General features: G+C 48.6%; 10 protein-coding genes across 10 annotated transcripts; 5 read left to right on the forward strand and 5 right to left on the reverse strand.

Moving 5' to 3' along the window:
• Positions 1 to 374: 374 nt before the first annotated feature.
• Positions 375 to 1,718, reverse strand: N7455_000974 (F1F0 ATP synthase subunit gamma). The gene is made up of 4 exons (XM_040959693.2): positions 1,573 to 1,718; positions 858 to 1,432; positions 631 to 799; positions 375 to 580 (listed from the first exon to the last, which is right to left on the reverse strand). Exons 1-4 carry the CDS (start codon positions 1,626 to 1,628, stop codon positions 487 to 489), a joined length of 894 nt encoding a protein of 297 aa, XP_040809798.1. The 5' UTR covers positions 1,629 to 1,718; the 3' UTR covers positions 375 to 486.
• Positions 1,719 to 2,207: 489 nt separating this feature from the next.
• On the forward strand, positions 2,208 to 5,323 carry N7455_000975 (DNA topoisomerase 1; the record flags this gene model as incomplete). The annotated part of the gene is made up of 6 exons (XM_040959759.2): positions 2,208 to 2,262; positions 2,490 to 2,716; positions 2,806 to 4,326; positions 4,377 to 4,619; positions 4,685 to 5,134; positions 5,189 to 5,323. The coding sequence occupies 6 exons, from the start codon at positions 2,208 to 2,210 to the stop codon at positions 5,321 to 5,323; spliced, it is 2,631 nt and encodes an 876-aa protein (XP_040809829.2).
• A 1,252-nt stretch (positions 5,324 to 6,575) lies between these two features.
• Positions 6,576 to 7,886, reverse strand: N7455_000976 (NAD-dependent epimerase/dehydratase family protein; the record flags this gene model as incomplete). The annotated part of the gene is made up of 3 exons (XM_040959733.2): positions 7,796 to 7,886; positions 7,566 to 7,727; positions 6,576 to 7,492 (listed from the first exon to the last, which is right to left on the reverse strand). Exons 1-3 carry the CDS (start codon positions 7,839 to 7,841, stop codon positions 6,576 to 6,578), a joined length of 1,125 nt encoding a protein of 374 aa, XP_040809826.1. The 5' UTR covers positions 7,842 to 7,886.
• A 2,439-nt stretch (positions 7,887 to 10,325) lies between these two features.
• N7455_000977 (uncharacterized protein) lies at positions 10,326 to 11,819 on the reverse strand. Its single transcript, XM_040959720.2, has 4 exons — positions 11,689 to 11,819; positions 11,522 to 11,622; positions 11,298 to 11,425; positions 10,326 to 11,246 (listed from the first exon to the last, which is right to left on the reverse strand). The coding sequence occupies exons 1-4, from the start codon at positions 11,789 to 11,791 to the stop codon at positions 10,403 to 10,405; spliced, it is 1,176 nt and encodes a 391-aa protein (XP_040809869.2). The 5' UTR covers positions 11,792 to 11,819; the 3' UTR covers positions 10,326 to 10,402.
• A 179-nt stretch (positions 11,820 to 11,998) lies between these two features.
• On the reverse strand, positions 11,999 to 14,706 carry N7455_000978 (calpain-like protease PalBory; the record flags this gene model as incomplete). Its single annotated transcript, XM_040959765.2, has 4 exons — positions 11,999 to 13,903; positions 13,957 to 14,188; positions 14,239 to 14,609; positions 14,662 to 14,706. The coding sequence occupies 4 exons, from the start codon at positions 14,704 to 14,706 to the stop codon at positions 11,999 to 12,001; spliced, it is 2,553 nt and encodes an 850-aa protein (XP_040809831.2).
• Positions 14,707 to 15,303: 597 nt separating this feature from the next.
• On the forward strand, positions 15,304 to 16,479 carry N7455_000979 (putative peroxisomal carrier protein; the record flags this gene model as incomplete). Its single annotated transcript, XM_040959739.1, has 4 exons — positions 15,304 to 15,404; positions 15,471 to 16,015; positions 16,068 to 16,305; positions 16,356 to 16,479. 4 exons carry the CDS (start codon positions 15,304 to 15,306, stop codon positions 16,477 to 16,479), a joined length of 1,008 nt encoding a protein of 335 aa, XP_040809800.1.
• Positions 16,480 to 17,221: 742 nt separating this feature from the next.
• Positions 17,222 to 19,916, forward strand: N7455_000980 (Nuclease (SNase-like) OB-fold; the record flags this gene model as incomplete). Its single annotated transcript, XM_065603911.1, has 6 exons — positions 17,222 to 17,389; positions 17,773 to 18,179; positions 18,229 to 18,347; positions 18,401 to 18,630; positions 19,062 to 19,560; positions 19,723 to 19,916. 6 exons carry the CDS (start codon positions 17,222 to 17,224, stop codon positions 19,914 to 19,916), a joined length of 1,617 nt encoding a protein of 538 aa, XP_065462402.1.
• A 252-nt stretch (positions 19,917 to 20,168) lies between these two features.
• Positions 20,169 to 20,596, forward strand: N7455_000981 (uncharacterized protein; the record flags this gene model as incomplete). The annotated part of the gene is made up of 3 exons (XM_065603912.1): positions 20,169 to 20,220; positions 20,291 to 20,468; positions 20,536 to 20,596. 3 exons carry the CDS (start codon positions 20,169 to 20,171, stop codon positions 20,594 to 20,596), a joined length of 291 nt encoding a protein of 96 aa, XP_065462403.1.
• A 1,674-nt stretch (positions 20,597 to 22,270) lies between these two features.
• Positions 22,271 to 23,276, forward strand: N7455_000982 (thermonuclease family protein; the record flags this gene model as incomplete). The annotated part of the gene is made up of 2 exons (XM_040959732.2): positions 22,271 to 22,660; positions 22,800 to 23,276. The coding sequence occupies 2 exons, from the start codon at positions 22,271 to 22,273 to the stop codon at positions 23,274 to 23,276; spliced, it is 867 nt and encodes a 288-aa protein (XP_040809839.1).
• Positions 23,277 to 23,615: 339 nt separating this feature from the next.
• On the reverse strand, positions 23,616 to 24,503 carry N7455_000983 (adenylate kinase ADK2; the record flags this gene model as incomplete). Its single annotated transcript, XM_040959753.2, has 2 exons — positions 23,616 to 24,211; positions 24,281 to 24,503. Coding segments are annotated over 2 exons (819 nt in total), but the record flags the coding sequence as incomplete, so codon positions are not given.
• Between the last annotated feature and the right edge of the window lie 424 nt (positions 24,504 to 24,927).

Genomic DNA, 24,927 nt, shown 5'->3' on the forward strand with positions numbered 1-24,927 from the left:
GAAGAGATTATGGAGAAGGAAAGGAGGAAGAGAGAGAGAGGAGAAGAACTGGGTATAAGTATGATGAAATCCTATTGTAGATAATGCTATTGTAAACCGAATCCCATTGATCAAAGAATCAGATCCCATTGACGGAAGAAAATAAGCTATAAAAGGCATAGTTCAATGATCAAATGGGATGGCAGAAGTCAAACAAAGAAGATGACCGTTTGGGTACTAGTAGTCTCGTAGTCTCCAGGGTTAGGGTTATACACAGGTGATCTCGTTTAAGTAGAGACTATAAACCAGATGGTCTCGGGATCCCATTGAATAGTAGAACTCATCCAACTTTTTTTGTTGAATGGCCTAGATTGGAGCTATACACAAGGGGAAGATCTGTACATATGAAATGGAAATGGATTGACTCTGATTTTACACAAGCTGAAGGTCGATCTAAATATGAACAAGTCTACACTAAAGCCGACTTGGTTCCGCAGATGAAAGCTTCTACATATCCGCACTGGCGGTGGCACCGGTGATAATCTCAACCAGCTCGCCGGTAATGGTGGCCTGGCGCTGACGGTTGTACAAGATCTGGAACCTAGAAAGCTGTTAGAGACGAATCTTGAAAACATTGGAGGTAAAACATACTTGTTGATCATCTCACCAGCGTTCTTGGAGGCGTTCTCCATGGCGTTGCGACGAGCGGAGATCTCACAGGCGTGACCCTCAGCCATGGCCCAGAAGAGGTTGTTGGCAAGAGCGTACTCGCGGAGGCTGGTCAGAACCTCATCGTCAACCTCGTAAGAGGAGATGTTGGCTACATTGGAAAAGTTAGTTGAAACTCAATCAACAGCTTGGGCATAACAAAATCTCACCGGACTGGGTGATAGCCTCCTCGGAGTAGGCCTCAATGGTGACAGGCTCGTAGCTCTGAGCGTTCACGAAAGAGTTGTAGATGATGCGAACGCTGGCGTAATCCTCGGGCAGGAGAGCGATCTGGTCGGCAATGGCCTGGGCATCGGCGAAGGTGGGGATGTCCTTGCAGACGTTGGCGAAGCTCAGAACGATGTTCTCGGGGTGGGCACGGGAGAGCGAAGCCTTGGCCTTCTCACCGAGAATAGCAACGTCGGCGTTGGGGATCTCGGCCAAAATACGGCGGGTGGCCTTGCTCAGACCGGAGTGGATACCACCGCAAAGACCCTTGTCGGAGCTGGCAACAACCAGAAGAACCTTCTTGTCCTCCAGAGGCTTGGTCTCGGCCTGCTCGAAAACGGTGTTGGAGGTCTTACCATAGACGCGGGATTCGTCCATGGCCTTCTGAGCACGGGTAAGACGAGTGGACGCAACAATCTTCATGGTGTTGGTGATCTTCTCAATGTTCTTGATGGACTTGAGACGACCCTCAATCTCACGCAGAGTCGCGAAGGTGGCGGCATTGGCGGGGGCAGGGCTTGATTTCGCAGTCAGCAATTGTCGTTCTCATCTCCTCTAACATCCAGCATATTTTGCAATTTCAATTGTGTCGAGGTGGTTGCGTCGGAGTACGTCGGGTGGAAGGACTTTGGCACGAGGTATCGGATGAAGACTTACCGAGCGACGGCGGCACCACCAGCCCGCAGGGCCGGGCGGACGGCACGGGAGAACATTATGGGAGAGATTTAAAGAAGAAATTGAACGAGCAGATAGTGACTGCGGAGAGGAGGAGAGTGACGAAGGTTAGACGGGGATGCCTCGCTGGTCGGGAAGGAAGTTGAGAACCAGGGAGGTTCTGTCTCCGTGCAGCCGCTAAACCAAAAGGGGCAAGCATCTACGGTGCGCCATTCCGACTTCCACCGCAGTGATGCCCCAGGCATCCAAGTATTTACATAACATCACTTGACGCCTCAGGCACAAACCTTGTAGTCTCTCAGGGCCTCTTTTCCCATTGCATTCCTCCATTCCAAGTCTCCCCCAACCTTTTTCTCTCTTTCCTCACGTCTTTTCTCTCCTCTCGTCTCTGTTCCTCCGGATTTACCCGCAACATCCCCTATATGCATGTATCATTGATGCAGCATATCTTATAACCATATTCTTACTCTTCATTGGTCAGAATTTCTTTGCTTTCCTCCTTCTACCAGGCGGCTCAATTTGTCCGACTCGGCGCACGAGGACGCCTCCCCTTACCAAAACAACGATTTCTCTCATTTTACCCTCGTCTCCCTTTTGCTAGTCCAAGGACTACCACCATGAGCTCCTCGGAGGATGACGCACCCCTCATGCGCGCCAATGGACGTGGTAAAGGTGCGTTCCTCGGGTGATTCGGCTGCCATTACACACCTCTACAATTTGTCGCGAACCTTCGCTTTCCTTGCACTTAGTCCTCTCATTTCTATGTCTCCTCTCATCTCTACACAATTGTACTTTTCCTATCAGTACTCGATCTTACATCTCACACTTTGACGTCACTTCCCTCACTCTGCCAACATTAACTCGAACGGGGATCTAACATAGCGCTTCTACACTTCTAGTTTCCCCAAAGTCCCCCGACGTCGTCGAGATGGCGGATTCTAAGCCCGCCACGAACGGCCATGTTGATCCTGGAATATCCATTCGATTCGGTCCTGTGGAAGACAAGGATGTGAAGATGGAAGATGGAGAAGACGCGCTGGGTGCCAGTAAGCGCAAATCCCGGGCCAGTGTGGGCGAAAAGAAGTCCTACGCAGAAGCAGAAAGCAGCGAAGAAGATGAGCCTTTGGTACGCCTACCCCCATCGCGGGATGACCCTTGTTATTCCCAGTGCGACCATACTGTCGCTTTCGGTTGAAGCGTCTGACCATTCGACAGAGCAAACGCCGGCGTACATCTGTGAAACATGAAGATCCCGAGACCGATGACGATGTGCCCTTAGCACGCAACGGACGCAAACTTCCCAAGGCCGCGGAAACATCCATCGGGGATGAGTCTGATTCCGACGTTCCTATTGAACGGAAGCTTGCCGCACAAAAGAAGAAGATTGAACAAACGGCGGAGAAGGAAGCTAAACTTGCGCGCAAACCTGTTGCGCCAAAGAAAGAAGCTAAGCCTGCAGCGGCCAAGAAACAAGCAAACGGCGTCAAGAAAGAGCCGGCCACCAGCAAAGCTGCCCCCAAGAAGGTGAAGGCTGAACCTGCCTCGGCCAAAAAGGGCAAAGCCAAGGTGAAGGCAGAAAGCCAGGACGCCGAAGAAAAGGAGGAGGAGGATGAGGAGGAGTATCGCTGGTGGGAAGACCACAGCAAGGGCGATGGAACCATCAAGTGGACGACTCTGGAACACAATGGCGTGGTGTTCCCTCCCGAATACGAAGTGCTGCCTAAGAATGTCAAGATGAAATATGACGGTGTTCCGGTCTCTCTTGAACCTGAAGCTGAAGAGGTTGCTAGCTTCTTCGGCACCATGCTCAACTCAACGCACAACGTCGAAAATCCTGTGTTCCAAAAGAACTTCTTCGGTGACTTCAAGGAGGTGATCAAGAAGAGCGGTGGAGCGAAGGATCCCAAGGGCAACAAGGTCGACATCAAGGAGTTCGCAAAATGCGACTTCAAACCTATCTTTGATTTCTACGATGCTCAACGCGAAGAAAAGAGACACCTGCCACCAGCTGAGAAGAAGGCTGCTAAGGCCTTGAAAGATGAGCAAGAAGCTCCCTACCAGTTTTGTGTGTGGGATGGTCGCAAGCAGAAGGTGGGCAACTTCCGTGTAGAACCGCCTTCTCTGTTCCGTGGCCGCGGTGAGCACCCAAAGACCGGACGTGTCAAGACCCGTGTGCAACCTGAGCAAATCACGGTCAATATCGGAAAAGATGCGAAGGTCCCACCGCCACCCCCCGGCCACAAGTGGAAGGAGGTGAAGCACGATCAGGAAGGCACTTGGCTTGCCATGTGGCAAGAAAATATCAATGGCAACTACAAGTACGTCATGCTGGCCGCCAACTCCGATGTTAAGGGACAAAGCGATTTCAAGAAATTCGAGAAAGCCCGTGAACTCAAGAAGCACATTGAGAAAATCCGCAAGGATTATCAGAAGAACCTCAAAAATGATATGATGATCGAACGACAGAAGGCCACGGCAGTCTATCTTATTGATCAGTTTGCCCTGCGTGCTGGAAACGAGAAAGGTGAAGACGAGGCCGAAACTGTCGGTTGCTGTTCTCTGAAGTATGAGAATGTTACGCTGAAGCCTCCCAACACTGTCGTCTTCGATTTCTTGGGTAAGGATAGTATTCGGTTCTACGATGAAGTGCAGGTCGATCTGCAAGTCTTCAAGAACCTGAAGATCTTCAAAAAGGCACCCAAGAAGAACGGTGATGAAATTTTCGACCGCCTTACGGTATGTCCTCCTTTTTTCTTGCAATCTTGACTCTCACTGACAAATCAAAGACTTCTGCCCTCAATAAGCATCTTGCCAACTACATGCAAGGTCTAACCGCCAAGGTTTTCCGTACCTACAACGCGTCTTATACGATGGGTTGTGTTCTCAACGAGATGAATGCCACCGGCGGTACCATCGCCGAAAAGGTGAAAGCATACAATGATGCCAACCGTAAGGTTGCCATCTTGTGTAACCACAAGCGTACTGTCACTGCTGGCCATGCCAATGCAATGGAAAAGATGGGTGAACGGGTAAGTTTTCTCTATTCTGCCCTCATGACGAGAGGCACCGTGCTAATGTATGTTCGACTATACAGATCAAGGGCCTTCGATACCAGAAGTGGCGGCTGAAGCAGCAAATGCTTGACTTGGATCCAACTCTGAAGAAGAAGAAGGGTGCGGCATTCTTCGAAATCGATGAGGATCTTGACAAAGAATGGATCGAAGAACACCAAGCCTTTTTGATGGAGGAGCAGAGAACCAAAATCTCCAAGAAGTTCGAGAAGGACAACGAAAAGCGCGTTGCTGATGGCGAGAAGGAAATGAAAGCTTCCGAGCTCGAGGAGCGTCTGCAGGTCGTGAAAGAGATGGAGAAGAAGTTCAAGAAAGAGAATAAAACCGGCAAGGTCGAAGCCGAGGCCAGAGGCGCAACGGTTGAAAAACTCGAAGGTTCTATCGCCAAGATCGATCAGCGGGTCGAAACGATGTCCGTCCAGGCTCAGGACAAGGAAGACAACAAAGAGGTTGCCCTAGGTACCTCGAAGATCGTGAGTTTTTATTGTCTCGCCCCTACGATATCATCAGCTAATTATTCTCGTTAGAACTATATTGATCCTCGCCTCACTGTTGTCTTCAGCAAAAAGTACGATGTTCCCATCGAGAAGTTCTTCTCCAAAGCGCTGCGTGAGAAATTCGAGTGGGCCATCAAGTCCGTTGAGGAGGACTGGGAGTTCTAATTCACCACCCATCCCCTTGATCCGTCGCTTGCTTTCCTTGTCCTTTGTGCACATTACTTTCTTCGTCTATATTTTCGGTTTCGTTCAGTCTGCCTTGGCAAGACGAGGTTGCTTTCTTTTGTTTGTTGGTCAAATGATTCGTTCAGATCTAGCCATTGATCTATTCGGATCCCTGGTTGCATTCGCGTGCTTGAGAAAGAATTAACGCTGCCAATCGCATTTTTCATGATTTTCGTTATGGTGGCTTGGCTCAGAGTGCGAGCCTGCATTAGAGGCGGCCGTGGGTACGATATGATCGGTATACGCAAGTATACACGAGGAGAAAAAAGAAAAGCAAAAAAAAAAAACATCACATCCCATCACATCACAAAAGACCCATCGATTCGGTTGGCTGGGTGGCTTGGTTCAATGCACACACTCATGCATAGCAGTCGGACATCTTGCACAGTTTCTGTTCCGCTGCTCTTCGTCATTTCGGTCATAGGGTTAGAAGTTTCAAATTAATTCATTCAATTGTTCCTGTTCAAATTTGCCACAGGTCGTTCTCTCCCACTCGCAGTCCAGCCTAGTACTGCGCGGTGACATGTAGGCCTATATACCTAGGTAGCTCTTAGACCTGGGTTGTGGATATATCCTCTGTGGAACCTGCACAACATATCTGCAGGGTCTATGCATGATGTACAAGAATAGGCCTAGCGCCGTATTTGTAGTTCAAAGGTACGTAAGAAAACCATTGATTTGAGGTGGAAATAGAATATCAAAACGAGAGAAGGGCTCAATATGCTGCCAATGCAGGGCCATGCAAAAGATAAAAAGGGAAGAAACCGGAATAGAAACTTATATGCAGCAAACAATAAGAGAAAACCCCCCATATAACAGCGATTATCAATTACAGTACAAGGTCAATTCACATCTAGCGATGCTAGACAGGTTGTCTGGATAAATAGCTTCAAGAGGTCGGAGAGAGGGAGGAAATGTAGACAGGAGAGTGTATGGAGATGCAGATCATGAGATGGTCGTGTCGTAGGGGGATTCAATGCATCATTTTTCGGACACAATGGGATGAGGTGACCGATTTTCCTCATCAGGCAGGGAAAGACCGTTAATGAATCATTGGGGGGGGGGGGGGGGGGGGGGAAGACAAAGATAGAAAGATAGAAAAGAGTAAAATAACCGACGGACGGGATATCTTCAAAAAGAACAAAAAACAAAACAGAAAGACGAGAGATCCGAAACCCAATGGAATCCTCTCTCATGGCCACCAGCCCATGCGCTTGTAGCTGTCCACGATTTCACGGACGCTGTCAGCCCCGAAGGTCGGGTACAATGGCTTCCAGCCAACCTCATTCTCGAACTTCGACCCGTCAATGGACATATCCTCACCCCTGAGAATATCACGTTCCAAGAACGGACTGATCGGTCCCGGCCGCGTGATATTAGCCCTCTCGATGAGCTCAGCCCAAGTCTGCAAACCGACTTCATTCATATCATCGAGGATATCGTCGAGGTTCAGCTTCGCGAGCTGCGAAGCAAGCGACCCGACAAACCCAACCTTAAGACCGAACACCTCCGTCAAGGCATTAGCAACGTGTTCCTGTTTCGTGTCATTGTGATCAACAACATTGAAAGTAACAACTCCGTCCTTGGGATCGACGAAGCCCTTCGCAGCACGCCACTTAGCAGCCTCGAACAGCGCGCTCGCGGCATCCTTAACGTGCAGGGTATTAATTTTCAAGTCCTTAGTGTGCAGGAGCTGCAATTCCTGCTTGAGATCTACGTGGACAGCAGACAGACAAATCCCCGTTGCGAAGTAGCCCGGGTCATAAGCGCCGTAGACGTGGGGCAGACGTAAAGTGCAGTACTGCAAGTTCGGGATTTTAAGCAGTTCTTGCGCGGCCTTGAGTTTCCACGCGGCCAGCTTGTGCCACGGGGCGAGTTTGTCTGTCTCCTTTCGTGGTGTCGAGCCGCCCTTGTAGACGTGCGCGGTGGAGGTCTCGATGAAGGCGGGGATACCGCGTCGGGCGATTTCCTTTCCGAGCGCGAGGGAGAGGGCGTAGCTGCGCACTTCGTAGACATCGTCTGGTTGGGAGTGACGGGTTTCGCCGCCGCAGTTAATCACATAGTCGAATTGTTCGCCATTGGCTCGGTCGAAGATGCGCGGGAAATGTTCTGTGGGGGGAGATTGGGGGTTTAGGTAAGAATTTGTGATTTTGGATGGGAAGATTCGGGTCGGGTCACTTACGCTCACGGCTGGCATCTGCCTGGACAAACTTGTCCTTTGAACATGCTTCTTCGAATTCCGGGGCTAACCAGGCCAACTGTGGAAGGACTTTGTCTACCAGACGGACTTCTGAGGCTAGGTTGTTCTCGTGGATGTATAGCGCGAGGTGTCGACCGATAAAGCCTAAATACGGGGAATGTCAGTTCGGAAGGGAATAGTATTAAGACAATGAAAGACAATGAAAGACATACCGAGACCTCCGACAATCAAAACAGCGGGTTTTTTGGCGTCGGCCATTTTAAATGTGAAAGCGAAAAGGTCTCCCCGCAGGTTCAGGAGAATGAAAGGGGGGAAAGGCGAAGGACGGGAGAAAGGAGGGGGGCGGACTAAACGGGCAAAGGGGACTAAAAGGAAACAGCTCAGAAAAAGAATCCGAAGAATATTATTAGATGGAAAAAAAAAAGAAAAAAGAGAAAAAAAAAAATTTATTATTATTCCCATCTCCCCTGCCAAGCCGGTTAATCCACGTTGATAGCGAGTGGGTTACAGTGGAAACACCAGCATATACCTGTGACGTCGGAGGGGAGATAAGTGGGTGTTAGTGAGATTAGTGCGAGGTTGGAATTCCACTCATTTTACTGGAAAGTCCATTTTACATTATGTTGTATGTTGTACTATGTGATACCAAATTAAATGTGTTCTTTGTGTTCTTTGTGTACTCTGTGTACTTTGAATAGTCCCAAATACTGTTTGTTGGTCCCATGGTACTGGGTTTCCGATCACCCGAACCATAGATGCGATGATGATAAGCCTTTTCTACGCTTAATTTGACTAGATATCCATTTGAATTAATTTGGTTTAGTTATTACAATAGTAACTTTCTATAGAATAAGTGCTATGTTGTAGGCATGATCTTGGGCTTAAATGAAACACTAGAATGTTGCGAGTTGAGCCATTCAATGTGCGTACAGATGTTACATGGAGTCATCAAAAGCAATTTCGGGATATTACTCCCATTTAAAATTGCAGTCATACACACTGCTCTTGAAGACGAACTATTCTAATAATAGTTGGGGTTGAAACTCCACGAGCAGGGGTCTTCGGGCACTGCACACAATCAGGAAGGGAGGGAGGGGACCAGGGCGGGGCACCTTATTGATGGGGCGGGGGAGCGATCTTGCGAACACGGGCACGGCACACAATCGAACAGCGAGGAAACTCAGAGAAGACGGTGAGCGGCTCTTGCTTGACCTCGTCCAACTCTTCTCTCAAGGGCCGCCAAATGAACATATGGAAGAAAAGGTAGTTGAAAATTAGAGGAATGTCGCAATTTCACTTATATGTTGGCAAATGTTCTTTGAAAACGGATCTTGGAGCACTGTGGCACAGTTTCTGCCTTTTCTGGTTATACCGTACGCTGGGGGTCCCTATACAAGGTACTAATGGTAAATCTCGTGGTCTAAAACGAGTCAAAGTAGTTGGCGAGATGAACTCTGAGATAATAACTTTGGAATATATATTTGGCTGTTTAGAGACACTAAATTTTAATATAAGTCTCAATGTCATGACCAGGCCGGCATCAATTGAAACCAAAGGTGTAAAAAGCGAGGGTGCACAATTGCGTATATATGTTGACAGGTATAAGATATCTCTGGTAGTATTCAATCTCATTATGTAGCTGGAAGTCGCACACTATTCTTCTATATTCCATCTTTTGCTCGCGGGCTCTAGAAAAGCCGCCGCTGGTAGACCATAGGTTGAGTAAAACGAGTCAATCGCCTTCACAGAAAATGCAAGCTCGATGTGCCGTAGGCTCAGGGTGTAGACAAAGGGTGAAGATTAGAGCATCTAACTGGTTTGGGGAGCTATTTAACACTTATTCGATGGTAAATAAGGTTATCTCTCCTGCAGTCAAGTCGTGATTAAGGTACGGAGTATACGGTGAGACAAATTTCCCAAGAAATGCACCAAAGCACAGACTATATCCACAACTTAGACCAGACTAAGCGAGTGCAGAGCCCGAGGGCAATTTCTATGTAAGGCCTTTCGACCTTTTGATATAAGTACATCCATACAACTCGCGTATCATTCAAAGAGACAATATCCAGATCCTATATTTTAAGGTTAAAATTCGGACTTTACTTGGCGTGTAATCGAAGCACGGAGCCAATCCCACATTCAGACCTTTCCTTGAATCTTGGAACGGTGGAGTCGGATAGTGGACCCGATCTTGCGTGCCGTACCCCTTTCAACCACGTGATAGAAATTAATTTTCTAATGGAAGCGGGTCTCTGAACGGATTCGGCGAAACCACCGGTCAGCAAAGCTCCGTGTTCAGCGCTGCCTTTAAAGTAGCAAGATTGGCGTATTGTACTGGTATTAGCCCTTCCGCCAGGCACCTGGCACACAATCCAGACTTGACGAGAAGGTCAATTATAGTGCAATTGGCGATATCTTGCTACTTTGGAAGGCAGGACTGACATATCTGCAAATTGTGGGCCGGGTTCCGGTCGCAATACAATACGATCCGGCAGACCCGCCAACGGCTAGAACCCAGATCTCGTCAACAACAGTATCTGGTCTACCAAATTTCGCAAGACAATAACGAATGGACGAGGCTTGCTGGTATTGCAGGTGTCGATCAGGCTTTGGTACAAGACTATACAGTGCACAGAAATTTCCTAGCGGAACCTCGGTGGGAAATCGAGATGAATAAATATGAGACAGATCAAATTGAAGACGAAAGGATTACATTGGTCAAATCCAATACATTTCGTAATAGCCAAAGCAAGGTATATTCATAGTGCTCTAACAACCGCAAGAGTAAGCAAAGGTGAAAATCATACAAGCCCATAGAATCATGATGCGCCTAGTAACTTCAGCGAGCTCCTGAGCTCCTTAATAGCGGTATCAACATCGTCAAAATTCAAAGCAGAGACCGCCCAACGAGCATGCTTCTGCGCCAACTGCACAGTGTTATCATCTAGACCGTGTGATGGTTGCGGCGGGACATAGGGAGCCGGTGCAACCGGGACGTTGGCAGCCGGGGGCGGAACAAATGTCGGAGCAACCGGGGGCGGGATAGGAGCACTAGGACCTGGGGTATCGTAGAACGAAGCTGGATCCGGCGTGGAGACGGATGGTTCCTCAGACGGCGGAGGGAAAGACTGGAATGCAGTCGGGGTATCTGGAAGCCTAGGTACTGAGGACGAACCGCCAATGGTTGCTGGAGTTGATGGGAGCTCTAAGCCGCCTGTATTGGTATCATCGACATCCATGGGTTGCAGAGGAGAACCAGGTGCGTTGCGAGGGACAGAAGGGATCTCGGGCGGGCCACGAGGCGTTGACGACGTGCGTGATGGATGAAGGGATTCATCAAGAGTCGACTTCCGAGCTAGCTCTCGTCCAAGTCGGTCGGACTCGTCTGGGATCTCTTCGATAGAGGCTTGTCTTGGCCTAGAGGCCTGCTCCGCTACCGACTCATCAAATGCCTGGACATCAGGGTCGTCGGCGAGTTCTTCTTCCTGCTTTGGCGCGGGATTTGTCGCGTTGGGATCTTCGCCGGCTTTCAGGGCTTTAACAATCCGGACCGCGTGGAATTTAGCGAATTTGATCCGCCCAGCAAGTTCTGGGTCAAGGGGCTCCCAGATCGAACAAAGTTCAAGGAACGTGGCCGCTGCTAGGAAGGTATCTCCCGTTTGCCTTTTTGGGTTATTAGCCATTGTAGCTGAAGGAACCGCTTGGGGAGCTCACTTTGTGACTTTGTTGGCGTTCATAGCGGCCTCAGCACGGCTGAAGACCTCCAATCCGAATTGTTCGACATAGGCGCTCGCCGCAACAGAGTCTGTCACTGTATCATTTTCTGGGTTTTCTACTTTGAACTGTTTCAAGCCAATATCATCAGCTGCTAGATCTTAAGCGCGCGATGCGGAACATAGACTAGTAGGAAGGGAAGGAGGGTAGGGAGCTCGACTCACCTGCTCCAGCTTGTCCACCAGGTTTGTTGTGTAGAGTTTGATCTCGTCATCGGCATTGTGCAGACCCCTTTCAATAATCTGGTTCACAATATGGAAATTGCCTACGAAATTAGGGTTCAATCAGCTCAAATGTTCAGTTGCGCTCTGCGCGGGGTCTTGCGACTTACACCAGTAGGCAACCACAGGTTTAGCCTTCTCGATCTGAGCTGCCCTGATTGCAAATCGACCGATGTCTGCCGATCGAAGTCCAGCTGGTATATTACTCGCCATTGTTTAGGATGTTTGGTGTGTTAAGGAGAAGATGCATGTGGTTAACAAATGACGTTTGGAGCTCGCGGTGTGCCCACCGCCCGTGTGCGGGGGGCCGAGCTATCGGTTCTTATCTACCGAACCAGGTCTTGAACAATTTGGATACGTTTGAAACTAGAAACTATTTCATGATATGTACTATGTAGGTATTTCTGACTGTACTGGGTATCATTCATCTTCAATTGCCCACTTTCCAATCTCCACTCTCTCCTCCGCCAATGCTTCCACTTCAAAGTGATCTTCTACCTGCCCTCCCGGACCCCCAATGCGCTCAATAACAATCCATACATAGCGTGATTCGGCACTGGGTAGCAAGTCAAAGTCTTCAACTCGTACCCCGGACGCAGCATCGCTGTGAGTTCCATCCTCTGACGTGGCCAATATCTCCTTGTATGGTCCCTGTCCCAGCTCCACGGTCATCAGCACGGGAGACGGAGCAACAGCGCGAGCGCCGATCGTGGACCGCTTATTTCTCGCAATAAGTCGGATCCGTGTCAAACGAGAGACCCGCAGCGAGGCTATCATTCGGTCCTTGCCCGGAGATAAAACACCCACTTCGGATAGGACGGCGCGCCGCCCAGCAGACTCGGAAACCAAGGGCTGGACTACACACGGGATCGTGGATGAAATCCATAACGTGAAGCGGCCAAGCTGGTCAGGTGCAAAGGTGGAGCAGACTATGGTGTAGGTGCCTCTGTCCAGGGATCTGGTCTCGGCCAGCGCGCATCCACGACGGTAATCGCCACTATCTGCAATGATGTCTCGGCTTCGCACGCGCGATACGCGCTGCCCATTTGACCAGAAGATTTTCACATGAGTCGCTAGCTCCGCTTCAGTAGTCTCGAGCAAGATCGAGACATCTGTCGGTTCGGAAATTCGTATACTGAATTGTGGATTGGAGTGGTACCGAGGCGATTCGGCATTCCCGCCCGCTGTCACTGCTGTCCAGGAACCACTTGCCTTAGTCAAGCATAGATATTTATCTAGCGAGGGTGCCACGGCCACAGGTGCGGTTGAGAATGCAGAGAGTGTGAAATTCTGGGTGGATGATGGGAGTGATTGCTCCGAGACCACTGCAGTGTAGGTCGACTTGGGAGGCATTTCCAGCCTCATAAGCGTGTTGGGGGAGTCCACGTATGGTCCGCGATGGAGCGCACCGTCGCTGAGAGACACTCTTCGGCCATTTGCTTGAAAGATGTAGATGCTGATAAAGCCTATTTCATTTTCCAATTCCCCAGAATTGAATTCTTGATGCTCTGTCTTAAAATGCTTTCCGAGCAGCAGCCAGACCGTTCCTCCTGCATCACTGGAGATGGAGAATTGGGGATTCTTCACGAAGCAGCCGGCGATAACTCGGCCATGCGACAAATCCCAAGTGAAATGGATGTCCTCGCGGTATTTAAACAAACCAGGATTCCAGTTAAGGTAAAGATTCTCGAAATTTAGGAGAACTTGTTCACAATCCATCCAAAATGTCCCTGGGGAGAGGGGAGGTTTATCATTCACGCTGAGTGAACCAAGATCAGCCGTCAGACTGCTTTGTATGTTGGGTTCCGCACCAGCCCACGGGTTCTTCAAAAGAAACTGGCGACGACCCTGGACTTCTTTCAAGTCCAGAATAGCATAATCGTGCTCTCCCACTAGCCCCAGACCTTGTTGTTCCCGTTCGGTCAATTTCCCAGTGCCGATAGTCAGGACCACATCGCCATGCCAGAAGGCACTGTATAAACGACCCCAGATCTCATCGGAGGTCGAATCGTCGTGATGTAAAAAGACTTGCTCCGGAATCCAACCAGTAAGCACCCAAAGGTCGGTCCCCGAGTTACTTCCTGGGAAATCATAGCCTCCGCGGACCTTCAAGTAGGCCTTCTCCACAAGAGCAGGCCACAGAAAGTTCGAGTTATTGCGATCGATCACATGGAGGGAGCGTGTAGTCTTCGACGAGGGCAATCGATCATCTATCACTACCTTTCGGAAAGATCCGTTAAAGTAGAAGCGAAATATGTACTTCCCAGAATGCGAAAGTGTCGGGTTCTTATCCTCACTGCATGGGTACAGTGTCGGCGATGCATGCTGTTCGAATTAGCTTTGTGGACTCCTCAATTTGGGATCAAATTAGTCCATACCTGTCCTAGACCTCGTTCCGATCGAGATGTTGTGGCGCAGAGGCTTGCGACCACTGAACAGTCTGTTAAGACATCCTGCACGAGATCTGTTTGTTTCGAAGTCGACATAGCTGGGTCAATTTCATCGTGGGTCTGATTAGCCGCATTCTTTGTCCGTAACAAATCATGCGGTCGTTTCCAGCCTGCGAAAATTTCTCTCTGGCATTCAGAGAGGTGTAAATCAGGCGCATCCCTACACGCTATTAGAACAAAAATCAGCGTTGGGCGATATTTTCCACATACGTAAAAGGTTGCCCTTTATATTCAAATTCATCCTGAGGCGGTGCGCGACTCCATGGTGGAAAGATATAGCCGTTAAGTTTGGCGCCCTCGAGGATGATGATTTCTTCACGGGTAGTGAGCTTCCGCGTGGATGCGGGCGGCCGTAAGCTAGGGAAGGCTTTCTGGGGCCCCGCACGAGCAACCGACTTCCAGTCAGCAGCGGCCTTGATCTTCTCGGCTTTGGACAGCAATTGTTTGCATTTTGTGTCGAGGTATTTTTTATCGTCGGCGGGCGCCAGGCGCAGCGCTTTCATGTAATGCTCCGCGGCATTGATGGCTGCTTCCAATGCTGCTTTCTGGGAGGTGGCTGTGGCTACCGCCTCTTCAGCGCTCTATCGAATCATTAGTTTTGCTCCTTCAGCAGTAAATGCAAAATAAAAATACCAATGCTTGAGATATATAGGATGGTGTGGGTGCAGGTCTAGGCATCTCGTTGACCGGTAGTCGTGGAGTAGGGTGTAATCAGATCGAACAGCAAGTAAATTACCGGATTCGGCTGAGCCGAGAGAGGACCACCCCCTACATTATTAATTCCGGTGAAGATTCCGGGACTTGAATCTGAAAAGATGAATATCTTTGTTAATCGTTATTATATTGAAAACATTGTACACAATATAATAATAAATTACACAAAGTACCTACAGAACTAGGGAACTGGAGAAGAAATGAAAATAAACACACATGATGATGTAATGGAAGTCATGACATAAGCCTCAACAGCACCGAAGTGGACCTCGGCTCGATTTAAGGTGATAACGCCGAGGTGCATTTGTGAATTCCGGCTCATGGGCTCGGTCTCTTTTTTTTTGGTTGTTCGGGTGACTTCGGTATGGTCATCATCTCTATACATTTCCCCATTGTGCTCTCTCTTTCATTCCACTCTCTCCGTTGTTCGGAGCCAAGCAGTGTAGAGCCCCGCTCAGTATTTCTCCTGTCGCCCGGCCGCTAAGACAACCGAGCCTTCTTCCTAGATCATATCCTTATTTATTGCGTTCCCTTGATTTCGAAATACCCTTAACCGACATCATGGCCGGTCAATCCAAACCTGTTCTGTCGCCATGGGGCAGCGCCGTGGCAGGCGCGACAGGAGCTGTCCTTGCGAACGCGATGGTGTACCCACTTGACTTGTGAGGTCCCGCAATCCTCGAATTATCAGATCAAAACCCGCTGACTGTATCTCTCCCAATCTGTAGAGTCAAGACAAAACTACAAGTACAAATCAAGGAGAAGAACGGAGCCGCGAAAACCGACGATCTCGAACATTATGAATCGACTATGGATGCTATTACGAAAATCGCAGAGAAGGAGGGTTATAGCGGTCTGTACTCCGGAATGGCTGGAGCCCTTCTAGGTGTCGCCTCAACAAACTTCGCATACTTCTATTGGTACAGCGTCGTAAGAACGCTCTACATGGCCTCGGCCAAGTCGACACAGGCCCCCGGCACAGCCATTGAGCTCTCCCTGGGCGCCGTCTCCGGTGCCGTGGCTCAGATCTTCACCATCCCAGTGGCCGTTATCACAACCCGGCAGCAGACACAGCCAAAGGGCGATAAGAAGGGGTTGATCGAGACGGGTCGGGAGGTGGTTGAGAGCGAGGACGGCTGGACCGGCCTGTGGCGCGGCCTGAAGGCCAGCTTGATCCTGGTCGTTAACCCGGCCATCACCTATGGTGCATACCAGCGCCTGAAGGAGGTTCTCTTCCCGGGGAAGAACAACCTCAAGCCCTGGGAGGCATTCTGTGAGTAATGGCAATTCTCGGGTTAACAATACCTCGCTAATTATTATTTTAGTGCTTGGTGCCATGTCCAAGGCTTTGGCCACGATCGCAACCCAGCCTCTGATTGTTGCCAAGGTTGGACTGCAGTCTCGCCCACCACCCAGCCGAAATGGCAAGCCCTTCAAGACCTTCGGTGAGGTCATGAAGCACATTGTTGATAATGAGGGTCTCTTTTCCCTCTTCAAGGGTATTGGACCTCAGATCCTGAAGGGTCTTTTGGTCCAGGGTCTGCTGATGATGACCAAGGAGAGGTATGTTTTTGTTTCCAAATTAACATCTGCTTGTACTAACTTTCGCAAAGGATGGAGCTTCTTTTCATTATCCTGTTTGCCTACCTCAAGAACATCAAGAAGGATAAATTGCGCAAGGCAGTGGATTTGGCAGCGGAAAAGGCCAAGACCAGCATGCCTGCTACCCTGAAATAGTTGTCTTATAGTTAGACGGAGGGACTTTTGGTTTTCCCTTCGATTCCAAATTGTGTTTACCTAACTGGCGCGTTGGTGTGCTGTTGGCAATTCTGGTTTGATTTTGAACATTCTAGACATTTCCTAGCATTTTCTTGCTGGAGACACTTGATATGGTATAACCCTGTGTTTCTAGCATTTCAATATCATTATAGATCTGTACATGGTCATGTCATGCTTACTTGCTTTAGCACCCCTGTAGTGCTTGTCTACTAGCATACTATGTAGCTGACCATACCATAAACACTTGTGGTTGTGGGAAATGGGGCTCACTAGCTTTAAGCGTGCAAGCCTGTAAGGATGACAGCGCTTCTAATAGTGCAACCTCTCGGTGACGATTCCAACAAATAACGCAACCAGCAACATTTATGTTTGAACCGTATCTCACCGCCCCCAGCCGAATCTTGAATGTGAGATAAAGTTGAGGTGGGACAGACCTAACGGTGAGCGTAAGTGCCGGCTTTCCTCCGCAACGATACATATCGGTCAAACAACAGGAAACGAAAAGATATGCTCACTCACGATCTTGATATCTCCGTACTCGGGAGCATTGAAACCCTGCGGAAACTAGCCCTGGCAGGTTTCCTGTTGATTCTAGTTTATCTTTTTGTCAATGAGCTGGTTTGCTATAACCAGCAAATTCCAGGGCTTGCGATTCCACAGGTGTTACCTCTTGTAGGCAACCTCCCCCAGCTTCGAACAAATGCAACCCAGGAATACCGCGAATGGGCTAAAGCCAGGCCCAGTCTATCAAGTTTGCCTTGGAAGTATTCTGGTCATGGTAATTAATAGCGCTGCTGTAGCCAAAGTTATCCTGGGCCATAACTCCTGGGCTACAGCGTCGAGGCCTCAGCTCTATACGTACCACAAGGTTTGCTCAATAACAAGGCAGGTTGTGATATATCTCTGACGACAACCGTCTTCTCGCCGGTGTCTAGTACCGCGGGGATAACTATCGGAGCAGCACCCTACAACGAATCTTCAATTCGTCGATAAAAAGGTGCAGCCTCAGCTTTAAATCACCCTTCGGTAGAGACATACGTTCCGTATCTCGACATTGAAACCAAAGTCTTTGTAGAAGGTCTTTTGAGATATGGAGACTCTGGAAGAAAGCCAATCAACCCTGTCGCTATGTTGCAGAGGCTGAGCTTGTCCCTTGCTTGCACGATTAACTGGGGTATCAGAATCACAAGCCATAATGACCAATTGCTTTCCGGAATCAGCCGGATTCGAAGTACTACCGACAATCTGTAGGACTATATTCCCCTTCTTCGTTTCATTCCATATTCTCCTAGGAAACGGAAGGCGGCCGAATACCGTCAAAGGCGTGACAGATATCTAGCCAAACTCAATGGAGATCTTGAGGAATGGATCAAGAATGGAACACACAAACCGTGCATTCAGGCAAATGCCATTGGCAAGGAGTCAAAGCTCAATGATGTTGAGCTGACATCGATTAGTCTATTGATGTTATCTGGTGGCTTTGAAACGACTACTGGGGTCATGACTTGGGCAATTGCGCTTCTTGTTATGAGACCAGATATTCAGAGCAGAGCTATTACTGAAATTCGGAACATGGATGGCGTCAATAACCTATTGTGCAATGCATACGACGACCAGAGATGCAAATATATTGCTGTAATTGTACACGAGAGTCTGAGGTATGGACATTGGATGTGGTACCTGCGCGCTGACCTGGTGTTTTGTTAGGTACTTCTTGGTTCTTCGTCTCTCGCTCCCAAAATTAACGAATAAAGTGTTTGTATACGAAGGCAAGACAATCCCTATTGGTACAAATATTTTCCTGAATTTATGGGCTTGTAACATGGGTAAGTATATCCATTTTCCTACCTGAAAGGATTCTATCTGAATTCCAGTACAGACTCGGATCTCTGGAATAATCCAGAAGAGTTCCAGCCCGAAAGATGGCTGGAGCACCCAAACAAGCCCATTTTCACGTTCGGCGTTGGCTATCGCATGTGTGCTGGCTCTTTGCTGACATATCGGGAGTTATATTCGACATTTCTGCGAATGCTTGCTGCATTTGAGATTGTAACTGACACGCCGATTGAAACGCACCCCGTCAAAGGGGTTGCTGACCTGACCAATCTAGTGAGCATGCCAAGGGAGTATGAGGTTCGATTTGTTCCACGAAACCAAAGTGCTTTGCGGAGTGTACTGGAAGCGAAGAACACCTAGATACTTGGAGACACCAAGTTTCTTCGAATCCACTTTCAAAAGAAGCTTTACAATATAGCCAGCCATAAATCCGACCATTCTAGGAGATTGTAGAAACCATATAAATAACCTAATAGAAAGGCTTTGGCTATGTCCAAATATTGGCCTCTTCTATGTCTCGTGTACCATTACTTAGGGATAATCTTCTGATATTTGCTCATCTTTATACAGGGAGCAATAGAAAGTGATTTACTTTGCTATTGGATCTAACCTTGGAATTAAGCAAAGTTTCAATAAAAAGATGAAGTCATCAATCTTTTAGGTGTCGGAGGTATAAGCTGACATCATATAATTTATTAGACCAGGCACAAACTTGCGAGAAGCATTCCTTCCTCATTCTCAAATTCGGTCAACACGTTCCAACATCCGAGATGCCGTTTTCTTTCCATCGTAAAAAAAAGCTGAGCCGTGATCGGGCACACACAAAGCAGCCCGGGACCATGGTCGGTGACAAAGACCTCCGGGAATCCAGCCTCGAGCAATCTGGGGATATAAATACGCTCCAAAGATATCGCTTGCGTCAATACTGGAACAAAATTAGAAGAGACAACACCGAGCCTCCTTTTGACTCGCATAAGCTTTTCTTTGTGGAGGAAGACCTCCGAGAAGTTGTTCAAGAAGAGATATCTATTAAAGAGGAACATAAGATCTTGAACAAGGATGCCAAAGAGAGACTCCATGCTTTGAACGTCAAATACTGGCTCTTGATGCAAATATGGGTGGATCATCGTTCCTATTTAGAAGATGAGTATCTACAACGAGCGTTTGAGCTATGGCGGTCCCATCCTAAATGGTATATGCACCGTATGCTTGTTGAATATTGTGCTAGCCGACAAGGATGCTGTGCTCGTGGATGTGGATGTTGTCTTAACCGTAAGGTTGATCCCACGCATACGCTTGGAGTTGGACATTGTACTTTTGAATGTGCATGTTGTCGGAGAGCCCGAGGCTTTGACATTTCTACAGAAGACAAGGAATTGCTAAAAGCACAACGTCGTGAGAAAATGAAACAATCTCCTAAACACCGAATCATACGAGTCGCAATCTGGGGACTTGTCGGTGATAGCTATGACAGTCCGTTTGACATGATTGATGCGCCCCCAACCTATGGACAGATTGCAAAAGACAAGGCTTCCACAAAGAAGAGGGATAAGGCTTGATTGGCTTCGATCTATGTATATTGCTGCATCTTGCTCAATATACTATTGCTGTATCTTGATGCAGGTACCTGCCCGGCTGAGCTTTTACATCATATTTCAAGGTTGCAGCGTAGTACCTTTCCTACTAGCAATTGCAATATTGTACCTTCCCTACAAGTCATTGCTTCCCCTGTAGTCTACAAAACAGTTTCGTAGCCCACGTAAGAACTTCACGTTCACATCGTTTTGAAAGCATATTGTACCATCATCAACATGACTTTCTTATACATTTTTTTGTTGTCTTTTGTGTTGCCCGCCCTGGCCGGTAAGTCTGGTGTCTTTCCTGGTGTCTTTTCAGGCCTCTCTTTTGACTTCTTTCTAACGCGTTTTTCTAGCCCCAGTCCCTCTCCACCACCGGAGCAAAGAGGACTCTCTGAGTGTTGAGCTCCTTCACTTGGCCGCCGAGAAGGGCCCAGTCCTTGCCCTCGAATTTGGCGGAGTGGTCCTCTTGGCACTCCTTTTCAGAGAGGCAATGAGCCTGTTCTTTTGGTGGGGTCGGCTCAAGATCCAACGGTATGCGACTGGTTGCTATATTAGATCTATAGCAACAAGCGTGCTGACTGTTGATTCTGTGGTGTAGTCGGTTTGAGCCCGGAGAGAATGCTGGTGGAAACGCCGGTGGAAACGCTGGTGTAGATTGAGCCGGGCGTGCTGTCGCGGGTGGTATGGGAAGAGAAGGGGGCCGGGCCCCCGGTATAATTATATATGAATATGGGTTGGGAGGCAGGCTGGCTCCATCTGTATATAACCAGCCTGGCCATTTGTACATATAAAAAGCGGCCCAAACCCCCCATCATTATACAAACGTCCACACCCGTAGATGTATCGCCGATGTAGTCATGTAAACTCAATAATAAAGGTGACTTCGTAGCAACCTAAGGAGTGCTTGATCTTGTATACCCACCTATCAACTTCTCTGGACTGGGCAAATAAATAGAAGAGGCAAGTATATCACCTTACAGATAGTGAGAGGGAAGTGAGAGATAGGAAGTGCCTACAGAGAGAGTCACGTCAATTGTCATGATGAAACTGCGAATTGGGATTGAATAGCTGCAGATGCTATAATCTAAAAGCCATTAACATAATGGTGAATGTGAACACGTCCAACGAGCATGAAAGCTAAATCATGACGGATGAAGCACCCCTTGTCTTCTCCCTCCTCGTCTGCTCCCCTTCCCTCGCCGGCCATGAAGTAGAAACCTAGTTGCTGGAGGGGACGGAATAACAAGGGACTATAAAAAAGCTAGCTCCGATCGGTACGGGCAGTATAAAAGCTAGTTCATGCTGCGCGAGGGAACCGGACACGCTTGAAGTTAGGGGTGTACTTGTATTGCCGACGAGTGCCTGTCGTAGGAGAGGCAATTACCGAGGGTGTGCGTCGAACGAAGGGTATGAGGGAGCAGTGATAATGTACGACATTAGGTCAAGTAAGAGAGAAGGTCAAAGGTATGATGAAAAGCAGGGGCTCGTGGCCTGTTAGGTAAGGCCTACAGAAAATGTGGTCGAAGTGAAGAGCTGTAGATGTTTCGATCTGATCTTCTCAATGTGAAGCTAGTACATCATCACATTCTCCTTTACGTGGGCGATATTGATATACTAGTCTTAAATCCTAAGGTTAAAGCTTCTGGGCACTTTGATCTTAGTATCTTGGGCGAGTCCAGTGAGATATTATGCGCATGGTACATAGAGATATTGCTCCACATGCAGAGTACGCTTCTTATAGTACTTAGATCACATAGGAACTGTGTAGTAAAGTGCGTCATAAAGCAAAGCAGTGGAAGAATAGGAAAGAGAAAAATGAAGACTTGGTCCAAGAAAGGATAGAAAGGATATAAAGTGATTGTCAAAGAGGTCTACAGGGTCATTTGTTGATAAAGTTGAAGAATCCATGTTACTAGACTGCCATTCATCTAGGCTCCATTATATCATATATCATCTTTCAAAAGGCATATATAATCAAATAAATCGGACCCAAGTACGTATAACTACCTTGGACCTTCTCAATAGTTCAATTATGGTAGAACCCCCCTAGTATTTTAGGTAACAATGGCTGCCGGGCACCTAGGTAGACCGAAAAATCGAAGAAACCAGAAGAGCATCATTTGATAACGAATTCACAATGCATTCTAAAGTTATAGGTAAAGGACGCATGGGCAGTGCGTTGATTGTTTACCAAGAGGAATTGGTGGTTGTAGCTTTACCCGTGCAGATAGATGATCTTCGCTTGACCGATCATCTTTTACCCCAACAATCACTCTCACCAAACGCTCGTTCTCACACCGCATAAACTTGTCACATAAGTGGCATGGGTCGTGATGCGATGGCCGCCATGGAGCTCCGAGTCGAACAATGACGAACAAAAACAAACACCCAGCTCGTGGCTCTCCTCCGCGGCGAACAACCCAAGCTCCATCCTCGACTGGACAGCGTTCACAGAAGCCAGAACCATTCTCCCAACCCTCGTCCTAACAAGCGGTATTCTCATCGCAGTGCGCTTCCACCGCCGCTACCTACGTCGTATCCCCGACGCGCCCAGCATCTCGGCCTCGTATCTTCGACGACGGAGCATCTTCGGCCAAGTCACCAGCGTCGGCGATGGAGACAATTTCAGGATTTTCCATACACCGGGTGGCCGCATGGCTGGATGGGGCTGGCTACCGTGGAAAAAGGTTCCTACTCTGAAGAAGGATCTGAAGGACAAAACCGTTCGTCACTCATCACCTACTTATTCTCCCACCCTCAGCGCTTCCAGCCCAGAACAGGCATAATTGTGCCTCGGCATATCATATACCACAACCTCATTCTTTACATCTATATCTAGCTAACATATTTACCAAACCCCAGATCCACATCCGCCTCGCTGGCATTGACGCCCCAGAATTAGCCCACTTCGGCCGCCCCGAGCAACCATTCGCGCGCGACGCCCACACCTGGCTAACATCCTACCTGACCAGCCGACGAATCCGAGCCCTCGTTCACCGGCAGGACCAATACTCGCGCGTGGTAGCGAGTGTCTTCGTTAGACGCGCATTTGACTTCCCGCCATTCCGTCGACGGGATGTTTCCTACGAAATGCTGAAGCGTGGCTTGGCGACTGTATACGAAGCGAAGGTTGGCTCGGAATTCGGCGGTGAGAAGATGGAAAAGAAATACCGCAAGGCCGAGTGGTGGGCTAAGAAGCGAGCCAAGGGGCTTTGGAAGGATTATGGTCGTGTCGGGTCTGATTGGGAGAGTCCGAGAGAATACAAGAATCGGATGGGTATGGGAGATCCTGCTCCGATCGAGAAGGGGAATGGTAAAGGGAAGACCGGGAAAAAATAAATCAATGAGTCGTGGTGAGCTGGGCTTGCGATCATGGCTATGAGCGTTTATGTGTTGTTGTTTTTTTCTTGTGTTCTGGCATTTACATTTGCATGCGACGAGACGGCACGACTACAATTTCACTATACAGCGTTGTACATGTGTGGCTAGTATGCGATGATCATGAACCGATCGCGCTTTGAATGTTGAATATGATACACCAAGTTGCGTAAGCTATACATGCACGGGGCCGGTGTTGCCCCCAAATCAGGCCCCAATTGCTAAATGGGCATTAAGAGTCGAGTAATCTCCCAGGGTTGGAAGAACACCAAGGAAGTCAGTATACGGGCTATTATTTGCTTAGCAGAACCGCCGCTCAATCTCGGCAAACAGCTTTGGGCTAATTTCGTCCGAGGAATTACCCTCCGCACGGAATAGACACCGTTGACGATCGTAATGCTCCAAAAGGGATTTGCTCGTCTCCTCGAACTTCCGTAGACGCTGCTTCCATGTGTCGAGAGAATCATCCTCTCGCTGCGTCAGCGGCTCGCCCGTGACATCGTCTTTGCCTGCCACCTTTGGCGGGTGAAAGTCTGTGTTATACACGCGCCCTGAGGGCTCGTGGACCCAGCGTGATGCGATGCGGGCGAGGATCACTGATGGCGGAGTGATGAGGTGCACGACGAAGTTGACCGGTACTAGGCTGTCCAATGTTGTTGCCTGGATTGCTGTGCGGGGAAACCCGTCGAGGATGAAAGAAGCAGAGGAATCGATTGAGTGAGCCGAGGAGGAAGTATCGGCTGGAGAAGAAGATGATGAGGATGTTGCGGATTGTACTGAGGATGCGGATGGTGGGAGGAGCCAGCCCTTGGATTTCATATCATCGGAGATCAGATTCAAGATCATTGAGTCGGGAACAAGGTTGCCGGACTGCATTGTGGCTTCGGCTTCCAGGCCTGTTACTATGGTTAGAAATACTGGCTCCTTGCGCAATTAATCATTGCACCGATGCTGGCTCTACTCACCGAGGGGTGTGCGTCGGCGCACATTCTCTCTCAACAGATCACCGGAGCTGATGGAAGCCAGCTGGGGGAATCGGGCTAGCAGTCGCTCGGACTGTGTCCCTTTTCCTACTCCCGGTGCGCCAATCAAGATGATCCGCGCAGCCTTATGGAGCTGCTTTGTCACATGCGACATTACGTACGATGGCCGTGTTGAGAGCCCGTAGAGGGTGTAAGGTTGCTGGTCCTGATGAACTCAACGGTTCAGATATTGGGGATGTGGGAGGAACCACGGGGAAGAAATGCGGACAAGATCACGACAGCATAATGGATTGAAGGGAAGGGTTGAAGCTCGGGGTTAGAGAATAAGCAGTCGCGTATCTCCAGGGCTAGGACTGTTGAGAATGTTGATTTTGTGGGGGAGGTTGATCCTTTCGGTTGTCGGTGAAGACTCCGAGGGAAACTAGATACCTCCGAGGTAGTAACTATATAACTAGCAGCACTCAAGTCTAAGTAATTATGAAAAAAAATTATAGATTTTCATAATATTATTGCATTGAAAGAATATCAAGTACTTATATATCTACTTAGACTGACTCGGTATAACTAAGTACTTTCACATGTCTCAGCACATGGTCGAAAACGCTTCGGGGAAAGCAGCATCACCCGTG

Source organism: Penicillium solitum (assembly GCF_028829755.1).
Source record: "Penicillium solitum strain IBT 25940 chromosome Unknown utg000001l_segment0_segment0, whole genome shotgun sequence".
Lineage (NCBI taxonomy): Eukaryota > Fungi > Ascomycota > Eurotiomycetes > Eurotiales > Aspergillaceae > Penicillium > Penicillium solitum.

Coding starts and splice junctions, on each gene's coding strand:
- N7455_000974 (XM_040959693.2), bottom strand. CDS start 1,628: ATGTTCTCCCGTGCCGTCCGCCCGGCCCTGCGGGCTGGTGGTGCCGCC. Junction 1,433..1,572: donor GGTGGTGCCGCCGTCGCTCG/GTAAGTCTTCAT, acceptor TGCGAAATCAAG/CCCTGCCCCCGCCAATGCCG. Junction 800..857: donor GGAGGCTATCACCCAGTCCG/GTGAGATTTTGT, acceptor TTTCCAATGTAG/CCAACATCTCCTCTTACGAG.
- N7455_000977 (XM_040959720.2), bottom strand. CDS start 11,791: ATGGCGAGTAATATACCAGCTGGACTTCGATCGGCAGACATCGGTCGA. Junction 11,426..11,521: donor TGGTGGACAAGCTGGAGCAG/GTGAGTCGAGCT, acceptor GGCTTGAAACAG/TTCAAAGTAGAAAACCCAGA. Junction 11,247..11,297: donor AACGCCAACAAAGTCACAAA/GTGAGCTCCCCA, acceptor TAACCCAAAAAG/GCAAACGGGAGATACCTTCC.